A 21110-nucleotide genomic window follows, 5' to 3' on the forward strand; every position below is an offset into this window, starting at 1 on the left:
TGGATAAACCCCCGACGGCATGTCCGGAGAACGGCGGTTCAGATAGGAAGAAAATGTTCATGGGAAGATTGATGACGGAGAAGAATATAGCTTGGATGGGGTGGTTTGCCCACGGTATTCCGTGTTTAGCGTTAGCGGCGCCAGTCGTGCGAATGGTCGTCTGGCACGGGTGCACGGAATTTGAATCGTACGCGGTAGCTTTGGGTTTATTAAACGCAGTTTTAGAGGCGTTTAGATACGTGCCGCAAGTTTGGGAGTCTTGGAAGTTCCAAGGGAGTGGAAGCATGTCTTACGCGCGTTTGGTGTTATCAGTCGCGGGAGGTTTAGGCGCGTGCGTCCAAAAAGCGAAAATGCACGAAAGCGCGAGTACCTGGGCGCCGCCGTTAGTCGGGCACGCTTTAGAGATGATTATTTTGGTGATTAACTTATATTACGACGCGATTAAACGGAAAGAGAAGAAGAATAGCAGGGAGAAAGAAGGATACGTCGTAGGAGTCGGCGTTGGCGACAAAAGTCTCGCGAACGAACGCGAGAGCTTACTGGTCCACGACGCGCCTTCCGAAATTTCGGAAGGCGTTGACGACCACTCGGACGAGGACGACGCGCGCTCCCAATTCTCCTACGCGACCGCCGATGTGGAGTCCTCCGCCGCCGCCAGGAACACCAACAAGAACAACACCAAGAAAAAACCTTCCATCTTCATGTCCCGAAAGGCCAAGAAACAACTCGCGGTCCAACAGGCGGAACTCCGCGTAAAAGAGGAGCAGGTGTTTCTCGACGCCAAACGCGAGGAGTGGGTGGAAGAGTTCCCGGAAGATAAGAGAGAACACATCGGGTACTTTTGCCATAACTTGAGAAATAACCCGAAGTTTTGGAAAGGATTAGTCAAATACATGTAGTAAAGCGGATAGATAATAGATATGGTTAGATGGATATTAGACGGTATAGTAGATTTTTTAGCATCAGATGCTTTTGTAAAGAGACGAACTTCTTAAGAAAATCATCACACTTTTAAGACGCATCGCATCACCACTTTGGCGAATGAAAAGCGGCTCCTTCGCAAGGACTTTGTCGAGAACGTCGTTTACGTCTAAATCTTCGTCGTTTTTGAAGAAGAAAACGCGGCAAAAGCGCACCATCATGACGACGAATACTCTCCCAAAGTTTCCCTCGACGGTGGACACGAACGACATCGAACACATCGAGAAAGACATCGTCTCGACCTATTTCTACGCCATCGAACGCATCGAAAGCGTCCCATCTGACGCGAGGAGTTGGTCGAACACTTTTGCCGCGTTCTCTCGAGCGATCGGGAAAGCGAGCGAGTGCAGCGCGTTGGTGACGTTACCGGGCATGACGCACGAGAATGCTGAAGTTCGGAAAGCATCGAACAAAGCGAAAGACAGATTGAAAAGCGAACTGTTCGACGCGACGTTTTCGAGAGCAACGCTGTTGGACGTTTTCGAAGACGTTTTTACGAAGAGTTTTACCACCACGAGCGAGGAGGACTTCAACAAAGAGGACTTCAAGTTTGCGAGGAAAGTCATGGACGAGTTCACACGGAAAGGCACCGGGAACAAGAACCGAGAGAAGATCAGCGAGAACATGGCCAAGATTGAAAGTTTGTGCTCTTCGTTTAGCTCGAACATTAACGAGGACCAGACGTTTGTTTTATTCGCGGAGAGCGAGTTAACCGGGGTGCCGGATTTAAAACAATATAAATTAGACGAAGCGTCCGGGAAGTTGAAGGTGTCGCTGAAAGCGCCGGACGTGATGCCGATAATGCAATTCTGCGATAATCCAAAGAGTCGCGAAAAGTTAGCCAGAGCGAAAGCGACGCAGTGTCAAGAAGAAAACACGGATTTGTTTTTGCAGACGGTAAAGTTACGCCACGAAACGGCACAGTTGCTCGGTTTTAGAGATCACGCGTCGTACGTGCTCGAACCGAAAATGGCGCAAACTCCGGAGAAAGCGATGGCATTTTTGAGAGATATTTTAGATCGATCGAAAACCCGCTTGAAGAAAGACTTGGAGATGTTACTCGAATTGAAACGCCAAGAAGAAGGCGAAGCGTGCACGAAGATCGAACCGTGGGATATTTCGTATTACGCTCGCGCACACAAAGCGACGTTAGGTGTTGATGAAGGCAAATTACGCGAATATTTCCCGTTGGAACACACCCGCGACGCGATTTTATCGACCTACGAAAAGCTGTTAAATGTGACGTTCGAAAAGCAAACGCACGCTCAAGTTTGGCACGAAGAAGTCGAGTGTTACGCGGTTTACGCGAACGAAGATACATCAAAAGCGGCTGGATACTTCTATCTGGACTTATTTCCTCGAGAAGGAAAGTATTCGCACCAGTGCGTCTACCCGCTTCGACCGTCTTTCTTGAGCGACGACGAGGCCGAAGTGCCTCCCGCGTGCGTCAATATCGGCAACTTGTCCCGCTCGACGGATCCTTCCAAACCAAGTTTGCTGAGGTTTCGCGAGGTGGAAACGTTTTTCCACGAATTTGGACACGTCATGCACTGCGTGTTGACGAAATCTAAACACTCCATGCAAGCTTGGGCGTGGTCCGCCGTCCCGTGGCCTGGAGGAGTCGAACAAGATTTCTTAGAGGTACCGTCGATGATGTTAGAAAACTTTGTCTGGCGCAAAGAAGTCTTGGGTACGTTATCGAAACACTATGAAAGCAACCGGGCGTTACCGGAAGATGAAATCGAAAAGCTTTCGAAATCGCGATTCGCCATGGATGGGTACAATCGGTGTCGATTTATTTCGATGGCCATGTACGATTTACTCGTCCACAGCTCGGAAGGACCTTTGTACGAATACAACGGACGCCAAGATCTCGACGCGAAAGAGTTATACAACGAAATGACGAAAGATATGAGCGGTATTGATTACATCGAACACGCGTTCCCAGTAGCCTCTTGGTTTCACCCGATGATGGGGTACGACGCGGGCTATTTCGGATATCTGTGGTCGGAGGCGTTCGCGGCGGATTTGTTCGCCGAGTTTGAAAACTCAAAAGTAGGTATTTTAGATGAATCTTTAGGAAAGAAGTATAGAGAGTGCATCTTATCGCCGTGCGCGACTATCGCTGGCGATTCTATGCTTGAAAACTTTTTAGGACGCAAACCGAGCTTAGACGCTTTTGTTCGTAGAATGAATGACTGATTTTGATTTACATAGACGCACATGAACGCACACAAAACGATTATTCGTTTAGTTATCGGACCACGCGCCTTTTCCGCCAATATCCCAAGCGTGTTCGCCTTTAAACTTCTTCTCTTGCAACTCTTCCGAGACCGCGGGTAAAACTTCTGGCATGTAATCCGTCGCGACGGCGTATACGGGATCGTCGTCTACGGAAACTTCCATTAAGTCCGCAGCTTTTCGTAATAGCTTTGTACAATCTGGCGATAAGTGCCTCAACGTGACGCGGACGTTCTCGCGCCGAAATTTTTCTGTGAGATCATCGATAGCAACCAATCCGCTCGAATCCCAAACTTTCGAGTGCGCGAAATCTAAGACGACGTTCTTCGCGGATTCTCTCCTAACGTTGATTTTCTCGAAAAAACTTTGTACCGATCCAAAGAAGAGCGGGCCGTACAAGAAATAAATAGCCTCTTCGCTGCCATCTTTGGCGGTACCGCGCACGCGAACGGCGTCGATGCGTTGACTGGATTTCCACGCGAAACCTAACGCACTCAGAATAACACCGGCAAAGACGGCCACGGCTAAGTTCGTCACTACGGTCACCGCGGTCACGCCGATAAGAACAGCGGCATCCGTCTTTGGAATTCTCGCGATTCGTTTGAAGCTCGTGAAATCAAAAATGTCCAACACTAAGCACAACATCGTCCCGGCGAGCGCGGCTAATGGAATTTTCTCAATCAACGAGGAGCCAAACAACACGTACGAAAAAATTGCCAAAGCGCAGACGACACCAGAGACTCTCGTTCTTCCTCCCGAATTCACGTTAATCATCGACTGACCAATCATTGCGCATCCACCCATGCCCGAGAAAAAGCCATTGGCGATGTTTCCTAAGCCTTGCGCGATGCACTCGGTATGCGTCGCCGTGCGATTCTCGACGATGTCGTCCACCAACTGTTGCGTCAATAAAGTTTCGATGAGTCCAACTGCTGCGACAGAAACGGCGTACGGCGCAATCACCAACAACGTTTCCAAACTCATCGGTACGCTCGGAATTGAAAATTGTGGCAAAGAACCCGCCACGCTCGAAATATCTCCAATCGTCTTTACCCCGTTCATCTGGGAACTAAACGCTTGCGTCAACGCGGTCAAACTCGCAATTGCCAATAGCGGCGACGGAATTTTCTTCGTCAGGTACTTTGGAATCAATTTAATCAACGCCATGGTGAACGCGGTCAATCCAACCGTAACCGCTAACGCAGACCCGCTCAACCCGTGAAAATGCTCGAGCTGACTCTTCCCAATAACAATCGCTAAACCGTTCACGAACCCAAGCATAACGGGTTGCGGAACTAATCGAATAAACTTCCCGAGTCGCATCGCGCCCGCCAGGACTTGTATCCCCCCGCACAGCAAACAACACGCGAACAAATACTCCACGCCTTTGGACGCCACCAATGGAGCGATAACAACCGCCGTCGCGCCAGCCGCGCCTGAAATCACGCCGGGTTGTGCGTTAAAAATGGCGCAAGTTAAACCCATGAGACCGGCGGCGTGTAAACCGACAATCGGAGATACCCCAGCGACGAACGTAAACGAGAGAGACTCTGGTACCATCGCCAACGAAACCGTTATACCGGCTAATATTTGGCTCGTGAGTAAACTCATATTCCTCTGAATCGTCGTCGTCGAAATATCATCTTTCCCCGTCGCCGCCGCGAGCGCAGCGACACTTTTGCCTCTTGCATTTCTCTTTCCTCTTCCTCTTAATCTTCTTTGTCGAAAACTCATCGTCGTCGTCGTAGAAATATCTTTCCCCGTCGACAAAGACGCCGAAACAGAGAGCGCAGAAACGCTGCCCGAAACATCTCTCTCTCTTCCTCTTCCTCTTTGTCTTCTTCCGCTCGTGCAACGAAACGAAACGGATAAACCTCGAGTGGAATTCCATCGTAAAACAGTTGGGGCAAAAGGAGGATTTGTTGTCGACAACAACAACGCGTCCTTTCCTCTCGCTGCCTGACGAGTGCGTCTTCGATGAATCCTTCTTTTGAATCCTCCTATTCTTTGTCCGTCAAAGTGCGACAAAGATGTCGAAATCGGTGAAGCATGAATCATAATACGATCGATGGGTATAATGCGTCACACTTTTGGGGAACTTCGTCGTTCCGCTTTTGTGAACTGTTTTCCCCAACTGTTTGAGACGATGATGAAGAGAAAACGTGCAGCGACGGAAACGATGCAGAGGACTCGCTGCTCTTGGTGCACGAAAGACACGCTCTACGAAACCTACCACGACTCGGAGTGGGGCAAAAAAGAAACGAGCGGAAGGAAACTGTTCGAGTCCGTGTGCTTGGAAGGACACCAAAGCGGCTTGTCTTGGCTGACGATACTCAAGCGAAGGGAGAAGTATCGAACGGCGTTTCATGGTTTCGACGCGGAAAAGATGGTAAACTTGAACGCTGAAGATTTAATGGACACGTGTGGATTGATAAACCATAAGGGGAAGATTCAATCTTCGATTAACAACGCGAAAGCGCTGGTGAAACACTTCGGGAAAGGCAGAGATGGTGAGAAGAAGTTCAGTGCTTTCCTTTGGTCGTTTGCGAAGAGGAAAGAGGAAAGACGAGCGAGGCGAGCGAATGACGTGTGCGAGACGAAGACGAAAGAAAGCGAAGCGATGAGTAAAGCTTTGAAAGCAAAGGGGTTTAGTTTTGTCGGCGCGACGACGATGCATGCTTTGATGCAAAGTGCAGGAATGGTTGACGACCACGACGCGGGATGTTTTCTGCACGCGTCGAGGACTGCGCCTGCGAAAGAGAGAGCGAAATCCACGTCCACGATGTCCGCGATGGAACGGAGAAACGCCAAGATTGCAGAGCAGAAACGGTTTAAAATGGAAAAGTTGAAGGCGTGGAACGCTAGTAGGAGCAAAAGTAGTAAATAAGTTATAACCGCTTGTTGTTGTTGTTTCCGCGAGGTACCTCAAAATCTATTCCGGAGACGCGAGAGGAACGTCGTTGTTCTTCTCCTCTCTTCCTCTTTCGATAAACTTCAACAGCGCCTCGTTCACCTTTTCCGGGTCCTCCTCTAACAAGAACCCGCCGTGTTGCCACTGTCCTTGGTAAAAAATAGCAGTTTTCGGCCACGTCTTTTGAAACGTGTTCCGAATATCCTCGCTCGGTACAATTTCGTCTTTGCCGCTCAAGACGAGACAATCGCGCTCGTCCAAGGGACCTCGTTCCCAACTTTCCTGCGGAAACAATAGGCGCTTCATTAAGTGCTGCGTGGACGGATCGCCTTTCACGAACCAGGTCGACATGAAAACGTTCATAAAATCCATAGGCTCGTCCGGGTTTTTTATTTTCGTTCGAATGTACGACGAAAATTGAAACCACGCGTGTAAATGCTCCTCAAAGGCGTATTTAAGATATCGCCCGAACGACGGTACGAAACAAACCGGGTCGATAAATACCGAACGACGCACGACATCTCGACAGTACCTTCGAAACCCGGTTAAAACGACCGTTCCGTAGCTATGCCCGATACAATCGCATTTTATTTCACTCGGCGTCAACTGCGTTTTGTTTTTAACTTTTTTAATCGCGTTTTCCACGGATGTTCTCAAAAATTGCGCCAATTCCCTCGGCGTCGGATACTCGTGCCCTCGTTCGATTCCGTAGGAAATATTCGGCCACTCTGGACACAGAATGGTTCTATCTTTCGGTAATCTCTCTATAATCCAACTCGAATACGGCCCGACGCCGACGCCAAGGCCGTGCAGAAAAACAACCGGCACGTGTCTGTTTGGATTCTTCTCATTTTTTTTCTTCTTCTTCTCATTGACGTCGTCGTCGACTTCGTCGACGTCTGTATTTTCACTCGACGAGCAGCTCTCCGATGTCGAAGAAGCCTCTCTCGTCCATAATACCACCCCGGTCTTCTCATCCGGCGGTGACTCCACAAAACCACCTTCTCTCAACGCTCGATTCCACCGTCTCCTATTCCACGCTATGAACGCTTGCAACAACAACGGCTTATAAAACGCCGTAATCGCGTACGTGTTCGGTCTCACAAACTCAGGATGGTTCTCATCCGTCGTCGTCCTCGTCGACGACGACGAGCGCTTGTGCTCTTTCTTCGGTCCTTTCTCTCGATACCCTAGCGCTTGAAACGCCGCGACGTTCGCGCCAAACGCTCTCTCGCGCAACGCGTTCGCCATCCCGCCGCTCCCGGATGATTTCCGATCGTCCTCCGGCATCGCCGGCCACGCCGGAACGTTCTTCGCGAATCGTAATTTCCCTTTCTCTTTCTCCTCCATGTTCATCAATATTTTATCCGCCGCTTCAATCACCTGTCTCGGGTACGTGTTCGTTTCGTACTCCGAACTCTCTTTCGCCGTCATGAAGAAACACAAGGCGTACACCGCTCGGTTCCTCGGAATCGTCTCGATTTCGGCGTCGTTAAACAAGTCCCGGAATAACTGCCTTGGGTTCGGTTGCGCTTTCAACTCTTTCGCGAACCATTTCAGGTGTTTCTTGAGATCGATGGATGGGTCTAACACGCGGCGAGGGGCGTTTTCCATGTCGTGGACGCGTTTTTGGTGACGCGCGAACGAGAGCGATTCCGAGAACACGTACGCGGAGAAAACCGTTTTTAATAAGAAATGTTTACCACCACTCTTGGGTGCTTTTGAAGAAGACAAAGATGAAGAAGAGAACATCGCGAAGAAGAGAGAGGTGGATTAATAATAATACGTATTATTAACGCGCCATCGTATCGTTCAAAGTGCGCGTCTTTAAAGAAAAGAGTCGTGTTTTTAGTGCAGGTACAGCACAATTTATAATGAAGTTATTTACACATGAATGTACCAAATATCCGTTTTTCTCACGTCCTACGCGCCGCTTAAATGACCGGCGTTTGTTTTGTCCGTGTGCTGTTAAATTTAGTAGTAGGATTTATTGGCGCCGTTGTTTACGGGATTTCCCGCGCCGTACGCGTACGGTCCGGCGGGCTGTCTTACGATTTCCCCTCTCGCCTCTTGTCGCCTTCGCACGGCGTTTTCAAACACCGCGTGCATCTCTTCGTGGTGGATTTCGTTTCTGTCTTTGTCTTTGGCGTAGCAAACGAATACGGCGTCGGTGGTGTTGACGAGAATCATGGTGAAGTAACTCAAGGAACACCAGACGACGAACCCGGTGATTAAAGCGCAGACGAGCGCGTAGCCGGTAGCCATGATTTCTTCTTGGATTTCGAACATCGCGTAGGTGATGGCGAAGGAACCGGCCGCGGCGACTAAGGCGAAGACGATGGACATGATTTGTAATATCATGGATGGGAAGGCGTAGGTCCCGTATGCTAAGAGGAAGTTGCGTTGGAGTAAGTCGAAAATGGAACCCGCCGCGTCGCAAAAGGCTTCGCCCGTCATGGACGCTTGGAGCATGGCGAATTTCGAGAGGTACTCGATGAATTGCCATATGCACTCTAAGCACGATTGTACCATGCACAATAACAAGTTTTGTTCGTTTTCGTCTCTCGCGCGTTCCATGGCTTGGCGCATCATTTCAACCGCGGTCATGATGGCCGAGCCAAACGAGACGGTGCCAAATGACGGACCTAACGCGTGCTTTGTGGACGTCCACGTGAAGCCTTTAAACTGAGTGCTGCCTCTCGGAGCGAAATACCATTGGCAAACGGTTCCGCCGATGATGTACATCCTCGCTTCTAAAGCGAACGCGAACGCCCAGATGATCGAAATGATGGCCAACGCTTCGTACCACGCAACCCAGGCGCCTGGCGTGGTTGCGCAACAATTCACCGGTCTCCCGACGTAATCCGCGCACGCCAACGTCGAGGAGTTTTGGTAAATCGCTTTCGGGTTGACGTCTGGCGCGCCGCCTAATAAAGCGATGTAAACGAAACCAACGACTGGTATCACAAACGCTAACACGGCAACTTGCAAGCTCAACACGCAACCAAGAATGCCCGGGTTATCCTTCAACGCTTGAGAACTGACCGCGAGCATGGAAGCGACCACGTTCAACTCGTCCGTCCACAACCAATAGACGAACCATGTTAACAAACCAATCAACGCGAACGTGATGAACCCTTCCATGCTTCCTATGCTCAACATCGCCACCGCCATTCCAAAGAGCGAGAAAATCTTGAAATAAATAATCCCCCAAACTGTTTTATGCGCGCACGTTCGAAACATGTACACGATGAACACGCCCATGAGTACCGAAACGAGCAGCGATATTCCCGCGCACCACAACGCGGCGTTAATCACAACCGTCACGTCAAACGGTTGCTCGGAATTGAACATGATCTCTTTCGCCGCCAAGTGCGCGTTGTTTTTCTTCGTCGACTCGCTCACTCCGAGTTTTTGTTTCCGTTGTTGTTGTTGTTCAGGACGACGACGACGAATACTATTCCTCTCGCTACTATTACTACTACTACTCCTCGCGTCCGGACCGTCCGGTCCTAAACTTTCTCTTCTTCTGCTTCTTTTCATCAAATCCTCCTCGTAAACCTCGTCGTTTTCCTTCGTCGTCGTCAATCTCCTATACGCGCCTTTCCCCAACAAAGCCGTTGTTTCGCTCGTCGAAGCACCACCACCACCAGGTGGTAAAGGTACCGAATTCGCAACCTTATACCGCGCGTTGTTCGCTTCCAACTTCGCTAAAAACAAAGGTCCATCGCACGCTTGGCCAAACTCCATCTCCGACGGCGACGGAACATCATCTCCAGAACTTCCCGCGTTGTTATGCGCGTAATTGATGCCTCCAATAAGAAGCGAAGAAGAAAGAACAATGGTAAAAAGGAACGACCACAATCTATCTCTCGGTTTCCGTTTTTCTCGCGAACGCGCGAAAACAAAGTCGTCATCCTCTTTGTTTTGCTCAACAACAACAAAATCTTTCTCCATTTTGCTCGTTTTGCGTGGTATTATGTGTGTGTGCGGTGTATTCTCTCTAAAGCTTTAAGGAGTGATGAATGATCTCCAAAAGAGCAAAAGAAGAGCAGTTTGGTGTTGAAAAAAATTTTTTTTTGCCGGATTAAAAACCCTAAATAGTGGCGGTAAAAGGTCCTTCTCTGTTTTTCCTCTCTTTCTTTGTCTCACAAAATTTGGAGCAAAATTAGGTCGTGTGTTCCCTCTGCTGTGTTTTGCGTTGACATTCAGACCATTCAAAAGAGCGCTCGAAAAGACAGAGAGAGATTAAGAGAGAGAGAGAGAGTGGAGAGAGAGAGAGAGTTTCTCAGGTGAAGCGAAAGAAGAATAAAAGGTCTTTTTAATAAAGCGTGTGTGTGTGTTTTACATTTTATATAAGAGAGAGAGACATTTTCTTCCATTTTCAGAGCGGACGAAAAGTTTTATCATCATCACATCGGCGTCATCATGTTTGCGCTGAGAAACACCGCGAACAACGCCACGGGTGCAGCGTCGTCGGTGTCCTCGAAAACCAACGCAAAAAAGAACAACGTTATCAATTGCAGAAGACGAGGACAACTCTTGAAAAAACGGTTTCCCAGTACTAAAAGTCGAGCGAAAGCAAAAGCAATGTCAATCAGAAACGGCCCGGAAACGGTCCCTATTGTCGTCCCACTCGGCGACGGGTCTCAGCAACAAGATTTATTCACGTTCTTAGTGAACAACCGAATCGTCTTCATCGGCGAACGCATCGACGAAGATTCTACGGCAATAATCGTGGCACAAATGCTCGCTTTAGAATCAGAAGCACCGAATGAACCGATAACTTTATACATCAACGCGACGGCGGGGACGCAATATTGCGTCGTCGCGATCGTCGACGCCATGGAGATGATCACGTGTCCGGTGAAAACGGTCGCGATGGGATGCGTGGCAGGACCGCCTTTGATGATTTTAGCCGCCGGGACGAAAGGTGAGAGATATTCCATGAAATCGGCGAGAATGATATTAGCGCAGCCGTTGGGTGGTTTGAGCGGAACCTCCGTCGAGGTCAAGTTGCAAGCGTTGGAGTTGAACAGAAACGCCAAGGCGCAATCGGCGTTCATCGCGAAATACACCGGGCAGGATTACGAGGAGTTGAGGGGTTTGATGACCAGAGATACGTACTTTGGCGCAAAAGAGGCGATTGATTTTGGGTTGATCGATCACATCGTCGAGTAAATAACTTTGATTAAGACCAGTATACTCGTTCATTACTACTAAGACCTTTCGCTTTCGTCGTTTTAATTCATCGTCACAACAAACACATCGAGTAATCACATTTAGATGAAACACGACTACGAATAATGTCCTCTTCCTCCTCCTCCTCCTCGTCGTCGTACTACACGCCGACGCAAAAGCTCCTCCTCTTTCTGCAAGTCCTCACCACGTGTTCGCTCTCTTTGCTCACGCAGTTCACTCTGAAACAAAACACATCAGATCCTTCCAACACGAAGTTCGCGTACAACTCGTTAACGGTCCCGTTTTTCGCCGAACTTGGGAAGTTAGTTTTAAGTCTCGTCTTGTTCTACTGGACGAGAGAAGAGCGGACGAAAACGAGTGGTATTAAAACGACGTTGGATGTGTCGAATTCCACCGTGTTCATGGCCGCGGTACCGGCGAGTTTATACGCGATATCGAACAATTTAAACTTCTTCGTGATTGCGGATTTAGGAGCGTTTTCGTATCAAATGCTGAACCAGCTGAAAATAGTCGTCACCGCGTGCGCGTTTAAAATCATGATGAAGAAACATTTAACGAAATTGCAATGGCGGATGATGATTTTACTAACGGTTGGGTGCATGATATCGCAGTTAGGCGCGAAGGAAGGCGGGAGTGGGGAGCACGTGAGATTCGCGGACGATCGGCACATCTTCGCCGGCGCGGCGATGACGAGGAGGAGAGGGGCGTCGCCGTATTCTTCTATGTCTTCTCTCGCGTCTTCGTCGGTGTCGTCGGTGCTCGACAACGAGGAGGAGAGGACGAAGCGACGAATCTTACTCGCTTCATCCTTCAGCGATTACGGTCGATTGACGCAAGGGTACGTGTTGGAATCTTTCGCGATTGTCGCGAGTTCGATAGCCGGCGTGTGCGTGGAAATGTTTCTCAAGAACACGCCGAACCCGTTTTACTTCCAAAACGCCTTGTTATACGGTTGGGGGACTATGATTACCTTCGCGAGTTTGGTGTGGGAAACGAACGCGTTTGAAAACGGCGTCCATTACGAGCTCTTTCGCGGGCACACGCTCGTCTCGCTCGCGTTGGTCGCAAACTCTGCGTTTGGAGGCATCGCCACCTCGGCGGTGATGAAATATTTAGACGTCATTGCGAAGACGTTCGCGACGACGGTTTCTTTATTCATAGTCGCGTTTGTCTCCATCGCGTACCTCGGTGAAACCGTTCGCGCGGAGTTATTTCTAGGCGTCGTCGTTGCCGCGATTGCTATCGAAGGCTACTATCACGGACCGGCGTTAATCGACGAGGATCCTAATACCGTCCTCGAGAAGAAAGAACGAAAGAAAAAAGGCGCGAGAGAACTGAACAGCGATTTTACCCTGGGCGGTTTTGGTAACGACGACGACGACGAGGTAACCGACCCCGGCGCTTTTGAAGACGCCGCGAAAAACGAGATGAACATAGAAGAAGACTCCATCATCAACTCTTCGGCGAAAGACGCTGTCGTGTGACGACTCAGAATTAGCGCGTACGTAACGCATCGCTTTTAAATCATTTCTTATAGCAGCTAAACTAATAATGTACAACAACAGTCATCTATTTCCTCCTATACGTGCTCGCATCAAACTTCTCCACCACTAACTTCCTCTTCTTGCTCTTGCTCAACCCTCTGACGTCCTCGTCGTCCTCGTCCGAGGAGGAGGAACTCTCGCTCTCTCGTTCCTTTTCCTCCATCCTCCTCGTTTGCTTCTCTCTTTGCACTCGATCGAAGATTTTCTTCTCCGCGATCGTTTGCATCGTCCGCGCGGCTTTCGAGTGGCTCAAGTATTTCGCGCCCAGGCCGAGTCTACCGTTCGTTTGTTGCGATCCTCCTTTTCCTCCGTGACGTCCGGACGTCGAAGTTTCCTCTTCCTCTCTTTGAGATTCCCGACGGAATGCTTCTAACGAGAACGTATCGTTGTTGTTGTTTAAGTTCTCGTTCTTGCGACTACTCCCGGCGTTTCCATCGTCCTCGTCGTCCTTCTTTACCAGCCCTAACCATGACTTGGCGAGGTTAAAGGCGACGCCGTTTGGAACGACATCTATTATACTCCGGTCTGTTGTTTTCCCCATGCGAAATGACGAATTTTCCCCAAAAGTTGTGTTTGGTGTTGTCGTCTCGCACGCACATCATGGCGGCGGGTTCTTCGTCTCCGTTGGACGCAGGAAACGACGAAAACGACGACGAGGACAAACAACAACAACACCAACAGTTAAATCATCCGTTTCAACACGCGGCGACGACGGAACCATCCGAAGCGGCCAAATTGTTTCGGGAAAGCGTGAAGAAACACGTGATTGAAACGAGAACAGAAACGACGGCGGCGAGGAGGAAAAGCAGAGGTGACGATGCTTTAGACGAGCAGGGGGAGGAGGAAAAGGAGGAGGACGAAGGTGAGATTAAAGAGGATCGCGATGATGATGACACGGTCGCTCGATACCAGCGGCAAAAGCGAACGAGTTGCGTGCACGAAGTGGCTATTCCAAAGTCTCTCAAATTAAGTGCCATGGAGGTATCGCTATTAAAGACGCCGACATTTTCATCGGAGAAATACGCGAAGAAGTACGCGTTCGAGTTAGACGCGTTTCAGTCGACCGCAGTGGCGGTTTTGGAACGAGGCGAGTCGGTGATGGTGGCGGCGCACACGTCGGCTGGGAAGACGGTTGTCGCGGAATACGCGATAGCGATGGCGTTTCGCGATAAGCAAAGAGTGATATACACGTCGCCGTTGAAAGCGCTGTCGAATCAAAAGTTTAGAGAGTTAGAAGAGGAGTTCGGGGACGTTGGTTTGATGACGGGGGATACGGTGATTAATCCGAACGCGACGTGTTTGGTGATGACGACGGAGGTTTTGAGGTCGATGTTGTACAGAGGCGGGGAGGTGATTCGAGAGGTGCGATGGATCATCTTCGACGAGGTGCACTACATGAGAGATCGAGAGCGAGGGGTGGTGTGGGAAGAGAGCATAGTGTTCGCGCCTAAAAACGCGCGGTTAGTTTTTTTATCGGCGACTTTGCCGAACGCGTTGGAGTTTGCCGAGTGGGTGGCGAGTTTACACGAACATTGCGTTCACGTCGTGTATACCGACCATCGGCCGACGCCGTTGCAACACTACGGTTTTCCGAAGGGCGGGAAAGGATTGCATTTAATCGTCGACGAGGTTGGGAATTTCAGGCGGGAGAATTTCGAAAAGTTACGCGCGGCGTTGAAGAATAGTGGTGGTAATAGCGGAAATAGCGGCGGAGGACGAGGAGGACGAGGCCCGGGACGAGGAGGACGAGGAGGACGAGGAGGAGGAGGACGAGGTAACGGACAACACGGCAACACGCAAGACGAGTCGGATATTTTACGCATCACTCGGATGATTAAAAACAAAGAGTTCTTCCCCGTGATCGTGTTTTCCTTCTCTCGAAGAGAATGCGAGGAGTACGCCAAACAGTGCAAGAAAATTCACTTCAACGACGAGGAAGAGGCGGAAGCCGTGGAAGAAGTGTACACGAACGCGTTGAAGTGTTTAGACGAAGAAGATAGAAAATTACCCGCGGTGCAAGGAATATTACCCCTGTTGAAAGCGGGCATTGGAATTCACCACTCGGGTTTACTCCCGTGCTTGAAAGAGCTCGTGGAAATCCTCTTCAGCGAATCCTTGATCAAATGTCTCTTTGCGACGGAGACGTTCGCGATGGGTTTGAACATGCCCGCGCGAACGGTCGTTTTTACCGCGGTGAAGAAATTCGACGGAAACGAAGAACGCGTTATAGCACCTGGAGAGTACACGCAAATGTCCGGACGCGCGGGTAGACGAGGTAAAGACGATCGAGGCATATGCATCGTCATGGCTGATGAAAAAATGGAGGAATCCGCGATGCGCGAAATGTTACAAGGCAAACCGCAGGCATTAAATTCAGAGTTCAAGTTGAGTTACTATTCTATTTTGAACCTGTTAAAACGAGCAAGCGGAACTATGGACGCGGAATTCGTCATTCAACGATCGTTTCACTCGTACCAGCACGCCAAAGCGGTTCCAGGAATGAAAGTCGAACGCGACCGAGTGCGAGAAGAAATTGCCGGAATAGATGAAAAACTCAAAAACGTGAGCAAAGAATCCACCGAGTATGGAAAACTCATCGAACGGGCGCGTCGACTGGAAAAAGAGTTGAAACGTCACGAACTCGAACCGACAAGAGCGATGAAGTTTCTCACGCCGGGGAGATTGCTGAAAATCCGCAACGGTTACGACGATTTCGGATGGGGGTGCGTCGTAAACGCCTATCAACTCTCGGACGAGATGTTGAGAATGCGAGGGATTGATCCTTCGACGAAAGATATCGCACCGGAAACGGTCGTCGTTGATTGCTTAATGCGCGTAGGACCGGGTGCTTCGGAAGGTATATTGACTCCAGCAGATGTCAACATCGACGCCGGCGGGACGATTTTAGAAGGTGAAAAGAAAAAACGTAAACGAAACACGACGGAAATCGTTCCCGTCAGTCTCGCGTTGGTGGCGAACATCGGTGAACTCATTTTAGAACTGTCCGACGATCTTCGCGATTCGACGTCGAGAGACGCGGTGTACGAGAGCGTTCGCACGATTGTGCATACGTTCAAGGAGAAGAAAGGTTTGCGGGACGTGCCGAGTTTGGACGCCGTGAACGCGCTAGGGTGCGTCGAAGTTTCGTACGCATCGATGGTTCAAGAACTCGAGTCTGTTCGCGAAAAGATTAAAACACATCAACTGTATGAAGCTGGAGACGACGAAGAAGAGATGTATTACGAAAAACAAAAGACGCTCAGAGCGAAGATGAAGGATAAAAACGCCCCGAAAGAGGATTTTGACGAGAAAGCGATGTTTGAGAAGAAAGCGACTCTTGAGGAACGATCGAGAGTGTTATCTTCGCGCATAAAAACGAGCGAACTGTCCAAGTTTCGCGACGAATTATCTTCGCGTTCAAAAGTTTTACGCAAACTCAACCACGTGGACGCTGAAGGCGTCGTTTTACCCAAAGGCCGATGCGCGTGCGAAATCGACACGGCGGATGAACTTTTGGCCACGGAGTTGATGTTCAACGGCGCCTTCGCGAAAGCGACGCCGAGAGAACTCGTCGCGTTGTGTTCCATGTTTGTTCCAACGGAAAAGTCGAACCAAAAGCCAACCATACCGAAAAATCTAGAGGTGCCAATCAAAGGCGTTTTAGACGCGGCGAAACTCATCGCCAATACGCAACTGGAACAAAAACTCGAAATCGACGTGGAAAAATACGTCGATTCGTTTCGAACGTTCTTGGTGGAAATCGTGCACGACTGGGCGGGAGGAAAAACGTTTTCGGAAGTGTTGTTGCGAACGGATTTGTTTGAAGGCACTATCGTTCGCGCCATGCGTCGATTGGACGAATTGATGTTAGAGCTCGGCAGAGCGGCGATGGCGTGCGGGGATGAGAATTTACGCGAGAAGTTTGAAAAAGGAGCGGAGTTGTTGCGAAGAGGCATCGTCTTCGCGCCTTCGCTGTACGTGTAGCATAATAATAATGATAATAATAATAATAATAATAATAATAAAGGAGTTGATAGCAGATACAGTAACTATTATTGTACCCTTGTAGTGTGATATACAAATCAAATTCTAAAACAACATTTTTCCTTCGCTTTCGGTAATCCTCTTCGACGCGGACCTCGTGTACTTTGGCGCGTTGTCCTCTTCAACGTACTGCGAACTCATATCCGAAGCCGTCGGCGATGTTCCGCCGCTCCTGTTCTGTTTGTATCTCTGTGCGTCTTCGTGTTGTCTTCTAACCTTTTCTTTAATCTCTTCGAACCGCATCAATCTCTTCGACGACGCGTCTGACGACCGAGGACTCGGTAAAGTTCCATTTCCATACACCCTCTCTCGTTCCTCTTGCAACTCTTTCTTCACGCTTCGCACCGCCAAGCGCTCTTCTTCTCTTTGCTCGTACTCGCGGATTAAATCTGCCATCTCGTTCGCGTCTTCCATCACCTCTCTCAACTCCTCTTTCAACATCTCCACCTCTTGCGGCTCGTGCATAGCTCTCGCGGCGACCGCTTCTGCCATTTCCTTCTCCTCTTCCAACTTTTTCGTCAAATCTTCCACGTCTTCCTGTAATCGATGCACGAAACTTCTCGATTTATCCAACCGTTCTTTTAACTTTTCGTTCTCCTTCACTTGCTCTTCCAAATCTTCTTGCGCTTCTTTCAGTTTGTTCGCGTAGTCGTCCGATAATCGAGCGACTAACCAATCCGCCGGCGACTCTGGTTTCACGTTACTTCGCAACAAATCGTCCAACGCTCTCGTCAACTTATCTAAAGTTCCGTCCAAGTTCAAATAATTCCGAAACTTTGCCTCCCTGGAGGACTTCATCGCCTTCTTCGTCCCCGCGGACATTTTCGTCGTCGTCGTCCCGACACCGCTGCTCAAAGTCGTCGCCGCTTTCCCTCCGGCTCCTCTCTTCATAGCGTTCGCCGCGTTCAATTTAGACTGCGCCGAGTGAAGTTGTTTCCACGCCGACGACGACGTCGACGGTTGTTGGTGTTCTTGTTGCTCCTCCTGCTCCTGCTGTTGAAAGCGTTCTCCACGAGAAGGAGGTAAAGGCCGCTCGTGAGACTCTTCGCCTTTCATACTCGACGCGTTGATGTTGTTGTTGTTCTTATTGGAGGAAAACAGCTTGGAAAACAAACCATTCGTGGTGGAGGACTTTTGCTCTTTCTCCGAGACGACCTGTTTGTTGTTGTTCACGTTTCGAGGAGGAGAGCAGCGAAAGCAAGAAAGAGGGACGAGAGAGAGAAACGTTTCAGGGTCAGCGAGTGCGTTTGCGAGAGGGGACGACAGAGAATGCGAGAGAGAGAGAAAGCGTTCGTTGTTTTCTGGTCTCCAATTTGTTTCCCCCCGCGGGGAACCACAAAGCAGAGTTTTACTTTCGACGTACAAAACGCGCCTCGGGGGCAAGAAAGAAGTAAAGAGTGAGATTCTCTCTTTTTGTCTAAAACTGCGCACCATCTTCTCGCGTTGATGTTGTTCTTCCAACTTCGTGCAAAACGACGAAGCGCTCTTTCTGCGCGTGCGTGTGCGATATATCTATCTCGCGCGCGCGACGAGATGAAGTGAAAAGACACATCTTCTCTCTCGAGGGTGTTAGAAAAAAAAAAAAACTGTTTAGGGTATTATCAAAACCCTAAATATTCAAAACGAGATACGACGACGCGATTTTTCAGAACAGAGAGAGATAGTACGAGAAGAGTAAACACAAACGCAAACACAATGACGACGACTATTACGACGACGTTACGCAGAGGATCATCTCTGAGGGGGGTATCGTCTTCATCGAACTGCTGCAAAAACGACGCGCTCGCCTTAAAAGCTTTAATGGGGAAAAGACGTAGTGCGTCATCATCGATTAGTTTTCCCCGGAATCATGAAGGAGGTCGGAAAAAACAATCATCTTTTGTCTTGAAAGCAACGAACGAGGACAACGAAAACGCAACACTCGCCACAGGCGAAAGGGATTCTACCACGTCCTCCTCTGCCTCTGCCTCGACATCGTCATTCGATAAAAACTTGAACAAATTCGTAAAAAAAACCGCAACCACATTCGCCCCTTCTTCGTCAGGAGACGCAAAGAAGAAAAAAAATCCAGCGCAGAAAGGCACCGTCTTGTACCAAGTGTTTGAAGTCCAAGCGTATTTGGCAATCTTAATCGGAGGTTTACTCGCATTCAACGTGATTTACCCATCCGAGGAACCGACGATTGCGAGATTGATGGGGATGTGGTCCGTGTGGATGTTTACGGTGCCGTCGTTGCGAGCGCGAGACTGCGGAGCGAAGGAGAAGGACGCGCTGAACGTGCTCTTCATCGCGATTCCATTGATTAACGTTTTGATTCCGTTCGTTTGGAAATCGTTCGCCGGGGTGTTCACCGCGGACGTTTTGTTGATGTTAGGGGTATATTATTCGAAAAATGCGCCGCCGTTTGGCGAGGAAGAGTTGACGGTCGCGGAGCCGAGCGAATAAGAATGAGAGAGAAAGAGAGAGAGAGTTTCGACGAGCCGACGGTAGACGCGCGGACGACGACCACCGTATTGTTTTTAAAATAAGATATATCGCGACGAAAAGAATAAAACACTTCGCCACAACAACGCGCCACATTTTCTCTTCTTGTTCTCCGAACAACAACAACAAGAAGAACAACAACCTTCTTCGCGTTCGATCCTCTCGCTTTTATGTACTCCAAATCTCCCCAACGGAATCTTCACAAAAACACACTTCAAACACACGCTTTGTGCGCGAGACAGAGAGAGAGAGAGAGAAAGAGAAGGAAAAAGGAAAGAAGCAATATCACTCAACATGCTCCTCATCAATCCCGGCCACGTTCGGTTCGCGGTGTTTCTTTCCTGCGGCGCGTTCATCGAGATGTGCAAGAGGCGAGGACGACGACCGATGGTTCGTCCTGCGCCTCTTCCTCCTCCTCGCGAGGATGCGCAACGACACCAAGAAGAAGAACTCGCGTCGTTTTCTTCCCCAGAAACGAGGACGACGACGAGGAATATTTTTGGGTCAAATAATGCTGCGGGAGAGGAGGACAACAACAACAACGTGAACATCCAGTGCAGGTTTTGCTTCGGATCCGACGATATGAGTGAGATGATCTCTCCGTGCGATTGCTCGGGAAGCGCCGGTTACGTCCACGCGAGGTGTTTGAGACACTGGCAGTCGGTGAGTTTACAAAACAGCGGGAACACGGAAACGAGATGTCGCGTGTGCCAAGCGACGTTTAGGAACTTGCCGAGACGGTCTCGCCGAGAGCGGTTTTTGGAGTGGTTCGCGCCGACGGCGAAGGATCGAACGCACCAATATTTCAACGCGTGGAGAGACGCGCTTTTGAACACGTTGATTCCAATCGCCGCGGATGCGGATTGCAGAGAGTTTAATCGACTCGGGGATGTGGTGGAGACGATATTAGGGTGCGAGGTGCGAGTGTTTTATAGCCGCGAGATGCAACGAGGGAATAAGCTGTTTATTTTGCTGAGGAAGTGGTTTCATCGCTTGGAGAAGACGCACGTGTACACGTACATCGCGAGGACGCTCGGGAGGATGCTCATTGCCGGAGTATCCAGCGTCATCGACGACGACGGGACGATGGTGCGGACTCGACATCGGGTGGACGCGTTCGTGCCGTTTGTGACGGCTATTCGAGACGTGCTCGTGTGTTTGCAAACGCCGATTGAAAGTTTGATGCGATTTCACGTGCCGTACGTGTACGCGTGTTCAATCATTGAAAGGTACCCACAGTTTCGAGTGAACTGCGGAATGTACGATAACTATACGAACAACAACAACAACAGGAACAACAACAACTTCGGAAGGAGGAGAAGAAGAAACCAACAACCGCCGGGGATATTCGAGAACTTTTTTGCGATCGGTAAAGAAGAAGCGAACGCGATTGCAAACATACGAAATAACAGGAGTAATAATAATAATAACAACAACAACAACAACAACAATACCGCAAACGGTGGTATAGTTGGTAACCTCTACCGCCGAAGAATTGCGAGAGCTCCTATAACAGGAAGAAACAACAACAACAACAACAGATTTCAATTTGGTGGGTTCAATTTCAATCCGCCGCGACGCGCGGAAACGGCGCGCTGAAAATGTGTACAACATACATACAACGCTATAGCAACTACTATCAAATACAGATGGGCTCGGACAACAAAACGCCCAGCGCGGCGCGCGTCCTCCATTTTTGCAAC

The 21110-nt window shown here is 49.5% G+C and overlaps 13 protein-coding genes across 13 annotated transcripts; 8 read left to right on the top strand and 5 right to left on the bottom strand.

Annotated features, from left to right (window-relative positions):
- Positions 1-899, top strand: Bathy10g01520 (predicted protein (Partial); the record flags this gene model as incomplete). Its single annotated transcript, XM_007510508.2, has 1 exon — positions 1-899. A coding segment is annotated over one exon (899 nt), but the record flags the coding sequence as incomplete, so codon positions are not given.
- A 241-nt stretch (positions 900-1140) lies between these two features.
- On the top strand, positions 1141-3183 carry Bathy10g01530 (unnamed protein product; the record flags this gene model as incomplete). Its single annotated transcript, XM_007510400.1, has 1 exon — positions 1141-3183. One exon carries the CDS (start codon positions 1141-1143, stop codon positions 3181-3183), a length of 2043 nt encoding a protein of 680 aa, XP_007510462.1.
- Positions 3184-3235: 52 nt separating this feature from the next.
- Positions 3236-4956, bottom strand: Bathy10g01540 (sulfate permease family protein; the record flags this gene model as incomplete). Its single annotated transcript, XM_007510740.1, has 2 exons — positions 3236-3251; positions 3290-4956. The coding sequence occupies 2 exons, from the start codon at positions 4954-4956 to the stop codon at positions 3236-3238; spliced, it is 1683 nt and encodes a 560-aa protein (XP_007510802.1).
- A 334-nt stretch (positions 4957-5290) lies between these two features.
- On the top strand, positions 5291-6057 carry Bathy10g01550 (DNA-3-methyladenine glycosylase I; the record flags this gene model as incomplete). The annotated part of the gene is made up of 2 exons (XM_007510752.1): positions 5291-6006; positions 6042-6057. 2 exons carry the CDS (start codon positions 5291-5293, stop codon positions 6055-6057), a joined length of 732 nt encoding a protein of 243 aa, XP_007510814.1.
- Positions 6058-6154: 97 nt separating this feature from the next.
- On the bottom strand, positions 6155-7885 carry Bathy10g01560 (predicted protein; the record flags this gene model as incomplete). Its single annotated transcript, XM_007510583.1, has 1 exon — positions 6155-7885. The coding sequence occupies one exon, from the start codon at positions 7883-7885 to the stop codon at positions 6155-6157; it is 1731 nt and encodes a 576-aa protein (XP_007510645.1).
- A 222-nt stretch (positions 7886-8107) lies between these two features.
- On the bottom strand, positions 8108-10090 carry Bathy10g01570 (predicted protein; the record flags this gene model as incomplete). Its single annotated transcript, XM_007510666.1, has 1 exon — positions 8108-10090. The coding sequence occupies one exon, from the start codon at positions 10088-10090 to the stop codon at positions 8108-8110; it is 1983 nt and encodes a 660-aa protein (XP_007510728.1).
- A 471-nt stretch (positions 10091-10561) lies between these two features.
- Bathy10g01580 (ATP-dependent Clp protease, proteolytic subunit ClpP) lies at positions 10562-11314 on the top strand (the record flags this gene model as incomplete). The annotated part of the gene is made up of 1 exon (XM_007510467.1): positions 10562-11314. The coding sequence occupies one exon, from the start codon at positions 10562-10564 to the stop codon at positions 11312-11314; it is 753 nt and encodes a 250-aa protein (XP_007510529.1).
- Positions 11315-11439: 125 nt separating this feature from the next.
- Bathy10g01590 (predicted protein) lies at positions 11440-12819 on the top strand (the record flags this gene model as incomplete). The annotated part of the gene is made up of 1 exon (XM_007510386.1): positions 11440-12819. One exon carries the CDS (start codon positions 11440-11442, stop codon positions 12817-12819), a length of 1380 nt encoding a protein of 459 aa, XP_007510448.1.
- Positions 12820-12904: 85 nt separating this feature from the next.
- On the bottom strand, positions 12905-13420 carry Bathy10g01600 (unknown protein; the record flags this gene model as incomplete). Its single annotated transcript, XM_007510734.1, has 1 exon — positions 12905-13420. The coding sequence occupies one exon, from the start codon at positions 13418-13420 to the stop codon at positions 12905-12907; it is 516 nt and encodes a 171-aa protein (XP_007510796.1).
- A 59-nt stretch (positions 13421-13479) lies between these two features.
- Bathy10g01610 (ATP-dependent RNA helicase DOB1) lies at positions 13480-16863 on the top strand (the record flags this gene model as incomplete). Its single annotated transcript, XM_007510389.1, has 1 exon — positions 13480-16863. One exon carries the CDS (start codon positions 13480-13482, stop codon positions 16861-16863), a length of 3384 nt encoding a protein of 1127 aa, XP_007510451.1.
- Positions 16864-16968: 105 nt separating this feature from the next.
- Bathy10g01620 (unknown protein) lies at positions 16969-18357 on the bottom strand (the record flags this gene model as incomplete). Its single annotated transcript, XM_007510524.1, has 1 exon — positions 16969-18357. One exon carries the CDS (start codon positions 18355-18357, stop codon positions 16969-16971), a length of 1389 nt encoding a protein of 462 aa, XP_007510586.1.
- Positions 18358-18618: 261 nt separating this feature from the next.
- Bathy10g01630 (predicted protein) lies at positions 18619-19368 on the top strand (the record flags this gene model as incomplete). The annotated part of the gene is made up of 1 exon (XM_007510643.1): positions 18619-19368. The coding sequence occupies one exon, from the start codon at positions 18619-18621 to the stop codon at positions 19366-19368; it is 750 nt and encodes a 249-aa protein (XP_007510705.1).
- Positions 19369-19701: 333 nt separating this feature from the next.
- On the top strand, positions 19702-21006 carry Bathy10g01640 (predicted protein; the record flags this gene model as incomplete). The annotated part of the gene is made up of 1 exon (XM_007510634.1): positions 19702-21006. The coding sequence occupies one exon, from the start codon at positions 19702-19704 to the stop codon at positions 21004-21006; it is 1305 nt and encodes a 434-aa protein (XP_007510696.1).
- Between the last annotated feature and the right edge of the window lie 104 nt (positions 21007-21110).

The sequence above is a fragment of the Bathycoccus prasinos genome (assembly GCF_002220235.1).
Source record: "Bathycoccus prasinos genomic : Chromosome_10".
In the NCBI taxonomy this organism is placed as follows: Eukaryota; Viridiplantae; Chlorophyta; class Mamiellophyceae; order Mamiellales; family Bathycoccaceae; genus Bathycoccus; species Bathycoccus prasinos.